The sequence below is a fragment of the Astatotilapia calliptera genome, chromosome 15 (genome assembly GCF_900246225.1).
Source record: "Astatotilapia calliptera chromosome 15, fAstCal1.2, whole genome shotgun sequence".
Lineage (NCBI taxonomy): Eukaryota > Metazoa > Chordata > Actinopteri > Cichliformes > Cichlidae > Astatotilapia > Astatotilapia calliptera.
In genome coordinates, this window is record NC_039316.1 from 3,026,179 (window position 1) to 3,040,311 (window position 14,133).

Sequence of the window (14,133 nt, forward strand, 5' to 3'; positions counted from 1 at the left end):
CCTTAGACAACAGGCTTCATCTCCCCTACGGGCAACCTGTGTGTACATACTGAGCGTATTTCTGCATTCTTTGTGAAAGTATGTTTGAGTGTGTGTTCGTAGGCAGGCAGGTATATCTTGTAAAATGAATAAGAGCTACATCTGGTTGTCTGATTGCATAATTCCTGTGTTTGTTAAACAGGTTGACTGTTTAATGTCTTGCTGTGTCAAATAAAACCTTTGATTAATATGGCCTCATTGCTTAGAAATAATCATTTTTCCTTGCTGCAGGACCCATACATCTTTGAGCCCAACTGCCACATGGAAGTGGACGAGTACGGCTTTTTCATCACCTGGAAGAGTGAGGGAAAGGTACGACTTCCACATCACGACCTGTGTGTATTCTAGGATTTTCGAGAGGATCCTCTAAATAAAAATGTATAAGACAGGATCCACATGGAGTAGGTAAAGTATTTAAAAAGGCATGCAAGGAAAGAGTAAGTTGTTTTGATTTTTTTCTGTACTTCTGACCATTTGACTCTGAAAAAGGTATATGCAAGTAAATAAAAACTATAAATGAAGCACGTTAAATATATGTATATTATAACAAGCTTAAAATATAGAGAAAAGATTTAAGTACTAGCATTTAGGCTAATACTGATTAGCATTGGGCAATAGACAATGTTTATCAGATGTTTATCTGATAGTTGGATTAATTTGTTGCAGATATGTTCAGTAGCTCTTGTTGGATGATTTTAAACTAGCTAAGATGAAGCCTAGCATTTATTTATTGATTTATTGATTTTTTTCCTTTTCTTTCCTGGGCCCTGTGCTTCGTACGTCGCTTACTACATCCAAGATCAAATGAAACATCCAAGACCAAATCATCGCGCTAACTCTGAGCTCGCTATTCCGGTTCCCCGAACACACCTGTTGTTGACGATTAGTATAGCTGGATGAAGTAATGTGAGATCACTGGGTGGCCCAACAGGGGCTACGCATCGATAGTAGAAACATTGATCGGCAACCCTTTGATTGGTCGGCGAAAATGTCGAAGGAGCGCGCTCGGTATTTTTCGGCAGCAGAGCAAGAACTCTTGAGTGAGGGATTTCAGGAGTTTCAGAGTTTAATTAAAACGCAAGGGAACACTGCAAAGGCTGCAAAAGCAAGGAGAGAGGGCTGGCAGAAAGTTGCTGACAAATCAAACTCGTAGGTAATTTAATAATAACAATAATAATGGAGTGGATCTATATAGCGCTTTTCAAGGCACCCAAAGCGCTTTACAATGCCACTATTCATTCACTCTCACATTCACACACTGGTGGAGGCAGCTACGGTTGTAGCCACAGCTGCCCTGGGGCAGACTGACAGAAGCCAGGCTGCCATATCGCGCCATCGGCCCCTCTGGCCAACACCAGTAGGCGGTAGGGTAGATTTATCATATCACACCATATTATCCAATATTATATTACATTATATTATATTATAATATGTTATATTATATCCCCTTTCACATTAGAGCCACAACAGGACCCACTAGAACATGGGAACAAGTAAAAGTGAAATATAAGAATATTCTACAGAATGGTAATATTTATCACTTATATTGCTTTTCGTCTCTTGGAAAGAGACCCTGTAATAGTCTGTTTGTTTGTTCATAACAGCAACCAAGAAAAGGGCAGAGCAAAAAAAAAGACAGGTGGTGGTCCTGCACCCCCTCGTCAACAAGTTGGTTAAGTAAATAATACCCTCACGGGAAAATCGATATCTCTCAATGAGCACACTGTCGCGCTGAGCTAAAGGATCCTGTCTATCCCGCAATATACGCTGGATTCTGAGGACTCTCCTTATCAATCTTGCACCTTCCGCAATGGGTGGCTCGCGTATACGGACAGGACATGGCTGCAACAGGCTTCCCAAATCCACCTTCGCTTTTATAGCCGTGGTCTCTCATCTTGATTACACGAAGTAATTTACAATTACTACTCTGAAATCTGAATTACATCTGTAATAATCACATACATGTAATAGAATGTTAATAGTACATTTCCCTTTTTTAGGGAATGACCTGTATGTATCTGTGTGACATCAATAAAAGGATCAAGTGCTGCATTATCTTTAGTTACATTGATGTTATTTATTTATGGTGAAACAGTGGTGGAATATCGCTGTTGCTTTCGTATGAATGACGCGGACATACCTGCGTGGCCGCGATCTAATCCTGTTTACATAAAGTAAACCTGCTCCCCAGCAGGTTTACGCTTACGGCTCTGTTGCTATGACAGCAAGTCCCGGATGGGCTTCGGGGAACCGAACGATCCAGGATCACGCGAAATCGTCAACAATCTCATCCAGCTAACTCACTTAGCGCGGTACGAAGAACAGGCCCCTGTTTTCCTGTTTGGGGTTTTTTGTTGTTGTGTGTTTGGTTTCTGTTTTTTCTTTTTTTTTTCTTTCTTTTTTTTTTCTGTGCTTAAATGTTATTGTTTTTGAATCTTATTTTCATTGTCTGGTGTGACGTTATGTAACTTTGAACTTAAAATCTTATAAATAAACATTTAAAAAAAAAAGAGAGAGAAAAAAAAAAGATGAAGCCTAGCATATAGGACCTACAGCTGGCTGTGCGAGTACTAGTACTCGCATGGTCTCATTTTCCAGCCACTGGATTATAACATTCCTGATTTTTCTTTGCCACTGCCTAAAAACCTCTGAGGTGCATCTGAATCCCTCTACTTGGAAAAATAACTCTGATTAGGATGATTTGTTTTCCCATTTAGTGGTTTTAGAAATAGTTCGGTGGCACACTGTTTGTGTATTTCTCAGAAAGTTCAGAAAATATACAAGCATGCACCGAACTTTCATAACTTCTATTTTACTGCTGACATTTTGCAAATTTTGCAAATCTTGCAATAGATTTTGACATTAATTTCCTCCCCCAGAGTTACAAATAGACTAGCAGCATTCATTTCATGCACACCTTCTGCAGCTGGGGTGAATGGAGTCAGGTTGGGCCCCAAAGGTGATCAGGCCTCTTCAACTGATGTTACAAACTGCAGCAGTATAAGTTTGTCTGTTTTCGGGAGCCCGCCAATGTGCTGGGACCCCAAGCAGCTGCATGCCTGGTGGCAAAAAGCACCTCTGCAACAGTCCAACCTGTTAATGTTTATCCTCATTCCTGCAGACTCAAACTTGGTAATTAAATCAAATGGTATTAAAACAGCTATTCTCAACGCACAAAGGACTCCTCCTCATTTCTGGGTTGTAATCACCCATGTTGCTGAGAGGTTGTGGTGCTTGTGCTTTGCTGACCATTAGAAATTGTTTTTCTTCTAGACTTTTATTCTCCCCCTCTTCATCTACTTCTTTTTTCCCTTTCTTTCCACCGTTTTTGGTCTCCTACAGGAAGGTCAGGTTCTGGAGTGTTCTCTCATCAACAGTATTCGCGTCGGTGCCGTCCCAAAGGTAAGAACTCAGGAGAGACCATTTCTTCACTTCTGCCTTCACAAAATTCACACTCTCACCCTCCGCATCAAACATTCCATCTTTTAGTCCCACAGAGGTACTCCCGGTAAAATCTAGAGACACTGCCACTTCAGGCTATTATTCATGCCTAAATTAGCCAAGGCTACAGTGGCTTTTTCTATCAATATAATGACTGTTTTGGGACTCCCGGTTGAGTTCTTACTGCTGAGATTTGCTTTCAAATACAGATTCACACAGGGCACTAGCTCATCAATATTTATACAACTCTGAGTTTCGCCACAGGTTCTTACTGAACTTTCTCGCAGCTGTGGATTGTGCTTTTGACCGAGAGAGTAGTATTGAAAAATTGTTCTTTCAGCCACTGTGGTGATGCGCTGTCAGAAAACCGCTGGGTTATGGAGTTCACACTACAGGATCAAAAGATCAACAGTATAAGATGTTCTGTCTCCGTCAGAATGACTTTTCCTTATCCCATGATAGGAAATGGCCTCTAAAATAGCCCAGTGAATTATTACAGCTGGCAACCAATCAGTTTTCTATTTAGCAGTTACAGAGGCAGATATGCACAAATCCAAACCACATGGTTCCTCTGTATATTAAATATCGATTCATGCTATGTAGCCTTGACAGTGACACATTATATTGTGGTATTTAGCATCATACCAGCTATATGAATTATGAAAGCTATTACTGGAATATCCACGGGCATGCTGCCTTCTAATTTGTATGCAAACCAATGAAGCCACTGAAATGCAGAAGCCTAACAGGAGAGTCTCAAATCATACTGCTGACAACAGATTGGAGCGCCTTTGTTTGGTCCTGTGTGGCGGTCTTTTTATGTACGTATGTGAGGGCACGTATATAGATTCTACAGTCTGATGGCGGCTCATGCGCCGTATGCTGTTTTGTACAGTGCAGACAACTGATAACCGGGCTTCTCAGAGGCTAACATGGTTACACAAGCCTGGAGAGCTGTTTCAAGTAATCCAATGAGAGAGAAGAGATGAATGGGATTGGATGATTGCAGGCTGAGATTTTAAAGTGGCATAGCCTGTTGCCTGTTGCTGTTAATTCAATCACGTAACATATAAGCATTACTATCTTCAATGGTGGCAGACAGGAAATCTGATTGAGAAGATGAGAGAGGAAAGAGTGGTGTTTTTGATAGTGAGATTTTTCTGTTAAACTGATAAAACAGACATTAAAGTTATATCAGACTAAGGTGTGCTGGGATGTATTTTGTTCTGAGAAAAAGAACTAAAGGTCTATAAATGTTGAAATATTTCCCCTACTTAAACTTAAAGCAGCAGAAATGCTTTCAAACATCTAAAGAGCTTGCTCTGTTGCTTAATTATTCTATCTTATCTTTTTTTTTTTTTTTAGCTTTATGTCTAGGTCTCCGTCTTAGCATTTAATTTTGATCAGCTATTTATCCATCATTTCTATACTAATCTCTGCCTTTGATGCTGTGTCCTCAGGACCCTAAGATCCTGTCATCATTTGAGGCCACTGGAAAGACAGAAACAGACTTGGAGGGTTGCATCATCTGCATCTGCAGTGGCACAGACCTGGTCAATCTCAACTTCATGTTCATGGTGGCAGAGAACCCAGAGACAGCCAGGGTAAATGCATGCCCTCCCCACATTTCTGCTGCTTTATACAAACGATAAAGAGCGCTGACCTTGAGATTTAATTGGAGTGTTGCAGTTTGAAATATTATTACAATATAACAGATGTAATGGACAGCTGTGTATGCCAATATAGCATGATTTTCTTCACTCACCATATACCTTTCAGTGACAAAAGGCACTTATGTAGCTTCTGGCTAATATCTAACTTGTGACACTTTTTGAGTGCATCACAGGTTAAAAAAATGTGTTTTGATGAATTTAGATGGTTTTAATCAATGGCCACAAAGCATATGTTGTCTGGACAAAAAATCACTGCAAACCCCATAGGCTGTATGTAAAAGATGTAAATGATATAGGCACCATGACGTCACCCACCCGGTTGTGAAGTCCTGTTTTGATGCCTTAAATATTAGCATTTGGGGCGTTTCTGTTTTGTTTTATTGTTTGGTTGACAACTTGTAAAAACAAATCATAGGACAATGGTTAGCAAAATGCATGCATAGATTGTATGTGTGCATCGTGCTAAATACTGATACCTTCTAATTAGTGCCAAGTGATACACACACCCACAAAACAAACTAGAAAAAACTAAAATTTTACTTAGCAAAACAGGAACTTCTTTAGATGGCTCTTGTTACAATTAATCACACAGCATTAAATGATGTTCCACAAGTCACCCAGGCCACAAACACACGTGAGTGACGTGACTCCTACCAAGCAGTTAGTTGGATTGGTGTCCACCTGTCAATCTTATCAATCAGGTGCTTAGCTTTAAGCTTTAATGTGAAAGAGACCTAAAACAAAAATGACCTACACAGAGCTGTTATGGATGGGTAACTATAGACCAAAGTTATAGTTTTTTTTTATGTCAGTCAGGTGGTGAAATTTGACATTTTTGTTGGGAGTCTAAAGGGAAAGAGTCACGTTGGGCGTCTGCCTCGTGTGGCCACTTATGGAAGTACAGTTTTTGGTACTTTGGCATGTGTGGATTTTTCAACCTTGGAGGTTGGTGCTTAGTCCCGTCCAGGCATTATCCCGTGATAGTGTCAGATATCTGCTATCCTGCAGCCTTCCCGGTTCGCTCAATCTGCCTACTAATACTGTACATATTAGAGCTCCAAAGTAGAGAGCACAGTGAGGCTGCTTGTAAGAGCTTAACCACTACTTCATTTTTCTGCCCTCGAGGTAAACTCTGCTTAGCACCTGTCTGAGTAATTTCAACATTTCCATAACAATGTAGATGTAAAGATTAAAAGACCACCCAGCCTACAGATTCTCAATTCAGAAAGGAAAGCCAGGGTTAATATGCCAGCTCCTACACAAGGCCTTGATTCATTGAATAAATAGATGCATCTGGAATGATTCACAGCATCTCTGTTCTGTATTCCTCCTGCTGCTTTCGCTGCTGCTTTTCTCTTGTTGTCTTGCACTTCTTCATTGTTCTATATTTGAAGAATGAGCCACTTGGATGAGCCCCAAAAATAACCTGCTACTTTTGGCATAATACAAAAACATCACAGTAAGAGAAATTAAAGTCAGTGTTTATTATACTTAAAAAAAGGTGTTTTTTTTCTTCTTCCCCCCCCTTGACTGAGTCCTATAAAAAGACTCCAAGTAGGAATATCTGGTTAGTCTCAATACTCGTTTCTGTTGAAGGAAAGAAGTTCTATTAGTTCCTGTTCAACACACAGACAATACTTCTTTGTCATTTCTATGCTAGCTTTGGTATTTTCATAGGCTATGTTGACAGCATGCAATATAATGAACATGACCATAATTGTGCTCAATCATTTTGGTAAAGATGAAGATTTGGGATTAAAAGAAACTCTACGTGTCCTCTAAAGTAAGTTTTCTCAGCCTGACAGATGTCTGCCAGATTAGCTTAAAACATATGACTTATACTTTATTGTCTTTTAAACACAATTGCAAATAATAGTTTGTCATTCACAATAGTTTGCTGAGAAAAATTAAGAGGTGCCACAAAACAACAAGAATGACTGAAAATCAAAGCACCACGCTAACCTTGACTAAACTTTTTTGATATTTGTCGCTGACTTTCCTACATACTCGATGCAAATGACAGTCAGTATAATTTTCAAGTCATCAATTTTAATTGAACAAACCTTCCAAAGATAACCGTTTTTGCAAAAAATAAAATAATACAAAATGCTCTGTTCGAATTATTATGCACAAGAGTTTCAAAACATTTTATTGTTTGTAAAGAACTGCAAATGGTCATTTGTTGAATTTGCAGCATTAAAAGGTCATATTTACTGAAACTAAAAGCTATTTCGATCAAAATGTCTTAACAGGCCGAGTCGCATGTTAGCATAGGACCCCTTCCTTGACATAGCCTTCACAATTCTTGCATCCATTGAACCAGGAGAATTTCTGGTTGGATTTCTTTGTAAGATGTCAGAATCGCCTCCCAAAGCTGCTGTTTTGATGTGAACTGCCTCCCACCCTCATAGATCTTTTGCTTGAGGATGCTGCAAAGGTTCTCAATAGGGTTGAGGTCAGAAACCACAGGAGGGAGGATGGAAACCATACCATGAGTTTCTCTCCTTTTATGCCAATAGCAGCCAATGCCACAGAGGTGTTGTTTGCAGCATGAGATGGTGCATTGTCATGCATGAGGATAATTTTGCTACAAAGGGCACTGTTCTTCTTTGGGTACCATGAAAGAAATGGTAAATGGCAACTCTACATACTTTGCTGAGGTCACTTTCACACCTTCAGGGACCCTAAAGAGGCCAACGAGCTCTCTCCCCATGATTCTGGCCCAAAACATGGTTCTGTCACTTCCTTGCTGATGTCGCAGGCTTGTTAAGACATGGTGGCCATCCACCAACTGTCCACTACATCATCCATCGGGACCATCCAGGATTACATGGCAAATTAGTAAACAAGACTGTTTGAAAATTAACCTTCATGTATTTCTTGGCCCACTGCAACCGTTTCTGTTTGTCAGTATTGGTTAGGGGCGGCCGAATGGCAGGTTTATGCACAACTGCAAGCCTCTGGAGGATCCTGCACCTTGAGGTTCATGGGACTCCAGAGGCACCTACAGTTTCAAATATCTGTTTGCAGCTTTGTAATAGCATTTTAACAGCTGCTCTCTTAATCCGATGAACTTGTCTGGCAGAAACCTTCCTCATTATGCCTTTATCTGTGCAAATACGTCTGTGCTCTGAATCAGCCACAAATCTCTTCACAGTACGATGATCATGCTTAAGTTTTCATACCTTATCCAAGGCATTGCATTATTTGACACTCTGCAGCAGAGATTGTTTTTCTTTCCATTATTGCTTTAAACCTGTGGCATGCTTAATAAAGTGGAACATCCTTCTTAAGTAGACTTCTTTTAATTGGGCTCACCTGACAAACTAATTATGTCTGATTGATATCAGTGATCCAAAGAGCCCTGAGACACAACACTATCCATGAGTTTAACTGAACACAAAATTGAGTGTTTATGACACTAAAATCCTATTTGCATAATAATTTTGGAGCACGGTGTACATAATGTTTTTACAGATGTCAGTTTGTAGAAAAATTTAAAATCACCAGTAGCTTTAGAACAAGCTGGGGTTTTTAGTTTTTTGAGCACAGATCTGTTATTTGGCACCACCGGATTGGTGTTTATTCATTTCCCATGAGAGGGTGTTTTTTTGTTTTTTCCCTTCATGCTGGTGGGTGTTATAACTGCTGTTTGTGCCACGGGGCTGCCAATGATATTCATGCAGCAGCCCACAGCAGGGAGCACAAACACAAACACGTACACTCACAGGTTAAAATACATGAGCACGTCCCCCACAGTCAAAAACACAGTCCCTCTTTATCTCTCTCGCGCACACATATAGACACAAACCCACCGCGACACCATCAGCACCCCTCCCAGCATACAGGTGGCCCTACAGTAAAGAGCAGGCCTCAATAGATGACAGAGATATTTACATCAGCGCGCTGCTTCGTGAACACCACGGGCCCAAACAGACTGCCCCTGCTGCACAAGCCATCGCATTTAATGTTTTTATAATGACACCAGTAGAAATTTGTTGTGGAAGTGGAGGAGGGTTTAGCACAAAGAGGGACAGACATTCAGAGAGGAGGCTCAGAAGTGTTCGGATTATCAGTGGCCTTTACATGGATGCATGAGGCAGCATATTCATGGACAGTCACAGGCCTTCTCTAGCTGTTTGTTTATCATCACTCCTTGTAGCCTTGCAACAGGTCGCTGTTTATCGCTGTGTGTGTGTTTTTTGTGTCTGTGTTAATGATGGTCCTGTCAAGGCCCCTATCACAAGACTGTTGATTAAAGAGCAATTCATTTGCTTGTTTATTTCCCCAAAGACATTCACCTCTTAACACAATGCAAACTGGGTGCTCTTTTGAATGCTATGTAATTTGTTCAGTGGTTTTAAGTGGTAGGAGTGTATATACACGTGTGCGTGTGTGTCCTGAATACTTGTGCTTGTTTGTTTGCAGAAGTGGATCGAGGGTTTGAGGTCAGTGATTCACAACGTTAAGGCCAACAACGTCTGTCCAATGACATGCCTCAAGAAACAGTGAGTGCAATTCGCAGCACAGTTGTAATAACTTGGCTGTGCCTTCTTCAGTAAGACGCCTTAATCCTACTTCCTGTTTTTGTTTAGTTGGATGAGAATGTGTTTCCTTACCAACGTGAATGGGAAGATTCCTGTAAGAGGGTAAGAGTGCGTTTAAAGTATGTTTTTGGGTTGTTGTTTTTTTTATACAATATCATTCACTCATCTTCACCTTATCATCCTCCTCCTCTTCTTAAAGCATCACTCGGACATTTGCATCAGGCAAAACGGAGAAGGGGATCTTTCAGGCTCTGAAGGATCTGGGCCTTCCTAGTGGAAAGGTCAGACAATACTGGAAGTCAGATGTGTCCGAGTTTGTTACGCTGAAAGAAAACTGTGAGGAAATGACTCTCTCACTTACCTTTTACAGAACGATGAGATTGAACCAGCAGATTTTACCTTTGACATTTTTTACGCGCTCACACAGAAGATCTGCCCTCGCACAGATATAGAGGAGCTCTTCAAGAAAATGTAAGTGTTTCATCTCGTCTGCTCTTTTTAATTGTTTTATACCTTAAAAATAATAAAATATCCTCCGAATACACATTTAACAGCATTACCCTTACCCAGCAACGTATTCTACCTGCGTTACCTTGTGCCTGAGCAGAACAATGATATCATCTGTTTAAATATTCCCCAAGTGAGAGCTGCTGCATCATGTTGGAAATAATCAGGACAAATGTTTCTGTGCCTGCCGCACTAACTATGTCTGGACAGCCTAACCTGCTTCCACCGTTCAACATTAATTATGTTCAACCTAATGACAACAGTCAAAGAAGAGTGATGATTAACAAGATACTACTAAAAGCGTAATGTAACTGTAAAGACTGGCTTTTCTAATTTTAACTGACTGACTGTGTGAATGACTGTGAGGGTTTCGATTTTAAGGAGCATAACATTTTGTTTTGTTTTTCTAATTAATCTCTCTGCAGCAATGGGAACAAAACTGATTATTTAACTGTAGACCAGTTAGTCAGCTTTCTGAATGAAGTAAGCTCTTTATCATTCATTAACTTCTCTCTGTATTTAGCTTGCGTGTGCCCTTCCCTGCAACTCCTGCTGCTCTTACTCTCATCCTGCTCTGGGGTAGAAGTCGCCCTGCTCCCAGGCCCGACTGCACATTAGTCCACCTTAATCAAATTGGATGGACACAACATTTAACTTTGAGTGGGCCTGCAAGGGCATCTTCAACCACCTCCCTTATTCTGCATGCCCACCGTCATCCCATTCCCCATGTTCTCCCTACCGTGGCTTGCCTCCTTCTCCCCCCTGTGTCTGATTGGTGTTGCTGTAGCAACGGGAGGGTCGAGGTTTCCATCCTGTTGCTTCCTGCTGGGTTCGTCTCGTTCCCTGCTGTGCGTATATGTGTTCTGTGGCTGTGCTGCTCTGTGTTGCTGAATACCTGCCTAGTCCTGCTGCTGTGCAGTCACGTGTTTGCGCTGCTTCATGCTCTGGGCTCGCCAATCAGATTAAATTCCCCACCTGGCTCTGTGAGTGGGCAGCGACATGTTCATGATGTTTGAATGTTTGCTGTTGTTTTTGTGAATGCCACCTTGATTCCCTCAAACACATGTGATTCTTTGCTTTTAAGCAACATTTAATCTCTGCACCTGTTAGTGTGGCTCACAGGTTTTTGTTTATACTGCCGTATAATAATCACCTTGATCAGTGCTTTTAGTACTTGCTGTCTAAATGTTATGTGCCTGTGTGTATACTAATGATTTAAAGATAATATTTCTTAAATAGTAAGTGATGAAAGCCAATCACATAGTCCTGAGTTCAGTACCTTTGATCAGGCATAACAAATTGAGAGTGTAAACATATTGTAATAAGTTTGCTCCTATCCTGCGTGTAGCGCAAGATGCGTTTGTCCTAAATTCGATTTGTGCTGGGAAATTACTGGAGACGATGAATAGAGGGATGACTGCGTTTGTGTTTCGCTTCACAGAACCAGCGCGACCCAAGGTTAAATGAGATTCTGTTTCCATTCTACGACCCCAAGAGAGCCATGCAGATCATCGAGAAATACGAGAGAGACGAAGATCTGAAGAAGAAAGGTAAAGAACCGTGTGGGCAAACCAGAGGGAGAGAGATGTTTTAGGCTTTGCTGCCATCTGCAGGTGTTACCTTGAACGGAAAACCAGATTGTTGGCACATTTTCTCCAGGGCTAAATATTTATTGTCAAGCGCCGGAGTTTATTTTTCCCCTGTTATCATCATGATGAAATGGTTGTACACATAGCTCTGCTGCTTTTTAAATACACATTTAGATTCCCAAAAGAATCTACAGTAGTTAAACATCAAGTAGCTGTTGTTTTGATATAAACACACAGGCCTGACATTTGCACGTCTTGTGCTGAATTCAGAGTTAGTAATGATAAAAATGTATATACACTAATAAAATACTTAGTGATAGAGAGTGAATTATAAAAGCCATTTATTCTGTTTACTTTAGAACACTTCTTCTACAAATACATGTTACATTTTTCCAAAATAAATAAAAAAACTACAATAATATTTTCAGAGTTTTATACTGCTTTCACCTTAAAGAAATATTCACAAAGTTTAACAATAAATAATATTCTACCACTAAGTTACGCCCTTCGTGTCCGTCCTTGTTCTGTTCAGGTCACATGTCCAGTGATGGCTTCTGCCGGTACCTAATGTCAGATGAAAATGCTCCAGTGTTCCTGGACCGGCTGGAACTGTACCAAGATATGGACCAGCCGCTGGCCCATTACTTCATCAGCTCCTCCCACAACACGTACTTGACAGGCCGACAGTTTGGCGGGAAGTCCTCAGTAGAGATGTACCGGCAGGTCCTGCTGGCTGGATGCAGGTATTTATGTTAATATGGTGTACTTGGATGGGTTGACAGACACACATGTATCTGGCTATGCTAAAGCTCAGTTGCATGTGCAGCTTGTGGACAGAGACATTTCTGTGTGCTTTGCATTAGATGTGTGGAGCTGGACTGCTGGGATGGGAAAGGAGAGGACCAGGAACCCATCATTACTCATGGCAAGGCCATGTGCACAGATATCCTGTTCAAGGTGAACACAAAAAACCCAACTTTGTTCAGTCTTTCAGTTACTGCTTTAATGCTATTTCATAATGTAAGTCTGCCCCCTTGTGTTCAGAGTTTGATATAACATTTGATGGCTTGTTATGATTCATCCTCCTCACACCTAATGTTTTTCTTCTCCTGCCACAGGATGTTATCCAAGCCATTAAGGAGACAGCATTTGTCACATCAGACTTTCCTGTTATTTTGTCATTTGAAAATCACTGCAGGTACATTTATAATCAGTAAACATCAAATGCGTAAGGATTGCTTTTATTTGCATACATTTTTCACAAATAATCAATACATAGACATATTATGTATTTTTGCGATTGTGTTACTTAGTAAACCTCAGCAGTACAAGATGGCCAAGTACTGCGAGGAGATCTTCGGTGACCTGCTCCTCAAACAGCCTTTGGAGAACTATGCGGTAAATCCTCTCTTTCTGATACAAAGTATTTCTTAGAATTTGCTCTGATTGGGTTATACTCATATTTACTTAAGTGTAAAAGTTCTTTTCTCTTTGGCAGATTGAACCTGGGCGTCCTTTACCCTCTCCAAGTGAGCTCAAGCGGAAAATCCTCATCAAAAACAAACGCTTGAAACCTGAAGTCGAACAGAGTATGTATACAGCACATCTATGTGATTTTATGAGATTTGTCTGTCTTTAACATGTGTATGTGTGCAATACAGAGCAGCTCGAGGCCTTCAAGAAACACATGGAGGCAGGAGAGACAAACACCCCTGCTATCATTATGGGAGAGGAGAATGAAGACGACACAGAGAACGGTCAGATGTCTGACAGCCTGTGTTTCTATGTGAAATAATAAATTGTAGTAATGTGCGTGACAGCCTCTCTTGTACGAGCAGTAAGCGATAGGTTTATGCTGAAAAATGCAAAGTAGAACATCAAGTGCAAACACTCGCTAAAGTAAATGCACCAAGGAATAAGTAAAATATTAATGTTGGAGGAAAAAAAAAAATCAGCTTTGCTATTGATTTGTGTTGTTCTGTATATGTGAGCGCAGGAGAAAAAGAGGCAGAGGATAAGGATTTGAATTCAGAGGCCCCCAGCAGTGTTTCTGAAGCAACCAGCGAGAAAGAATCCAACAGTGTTTCTCAGAGTAATGCTGTCAGCTCAAGGAAAGATGACGAGCAAAGCAACAGTATTAAGAAGGTAGGTTTGAGTGTCGACTTGCTACTGAAACACTAAAACGAATCTGTGGACATTGCAGAGAAGCACTCTGGTTTGTTATACATCCCCAGCAGGTGAGATTAAAACGGCTAACTGTAACAGTTTTTTTCCCCCTGTACCATTTGCTAAATATAGGACATTGGACTACTATGGCCCAAATTCAGTCAAATCTAC

At 40.7% G+C, this 14,133-nt stretch overlaps 1 protein-coding gene across 4 annotated transcripts in view; it reads left to right on the forward strand.

Annotated features, from left to right (window-relative positions):
- The window catches only part of plcb4b (phospholipase C, beta 4b), a 75,897-nt gene that overhangs the window by 48,026 nt on the left and 13,738 nt on the right, over window positions 1-14,133 (forward strand). For all 4 annotated transcript variants that reach the window (XM_026143387.1, XM_026143391.1, XM_026143389.1 and 1 more), the window contains 16 exons: window positions 271-351; window positions 3,382-3,441; window positions 4,941-5,084; window positions 9,582-9,661; window positions 9,749-9,802; window positions 9,900-9,981; window positions 10,071-10,171; window positions 10,633-10,690; window positions 11,649-11,757; window positions 12,329-12,539; window positions 12,660-12,753; window positions 12,915-12,994; window positions 13,110-13,194; window positions 13,295-13,385; window positions 13,458-13,553; window positions 13,793-13,941. In XM_026143387.1, coding sequence (XP_025999172.1) covers window positions 271-351; window positions 3,382-3,441; window positions 4,941-5,084; window positions 9,582-9,661; window positions 9,749-9,802; window positions 9,900-9,981; window positions 10,071-10,171; window positions 10,633-10,690; window positions 11,649-11,757; window positions 12,329-12,539; window positions 12,660-12,753; window positions 12,915-12,994; window positions 13,110-13,194; window positions 13,295-13,385; window positions 13,458-13,553; window positions 13,793-13,941 — 1,575 coding nt within the window. The remainder of the gene's footprint in view (window positions 1-270; window positions 352-3,381; window positions 3,442-4,940; window positions 5,085-9,581; window positions 9,662-9,748; window positions 9,803-9,899; window positions 9,982-10,070; window positions 10,172-10,632; window positions 10,691-11,648; window positions 11,758-12,328; window positions 12,540-12,659; window positions 12,754-12,914; window positions 12,995-13,109; window positions 13,195-13,294; window positions 13,386-13,457; window positions 13,554-13,792; window positions 13,942-14,133) is intronic.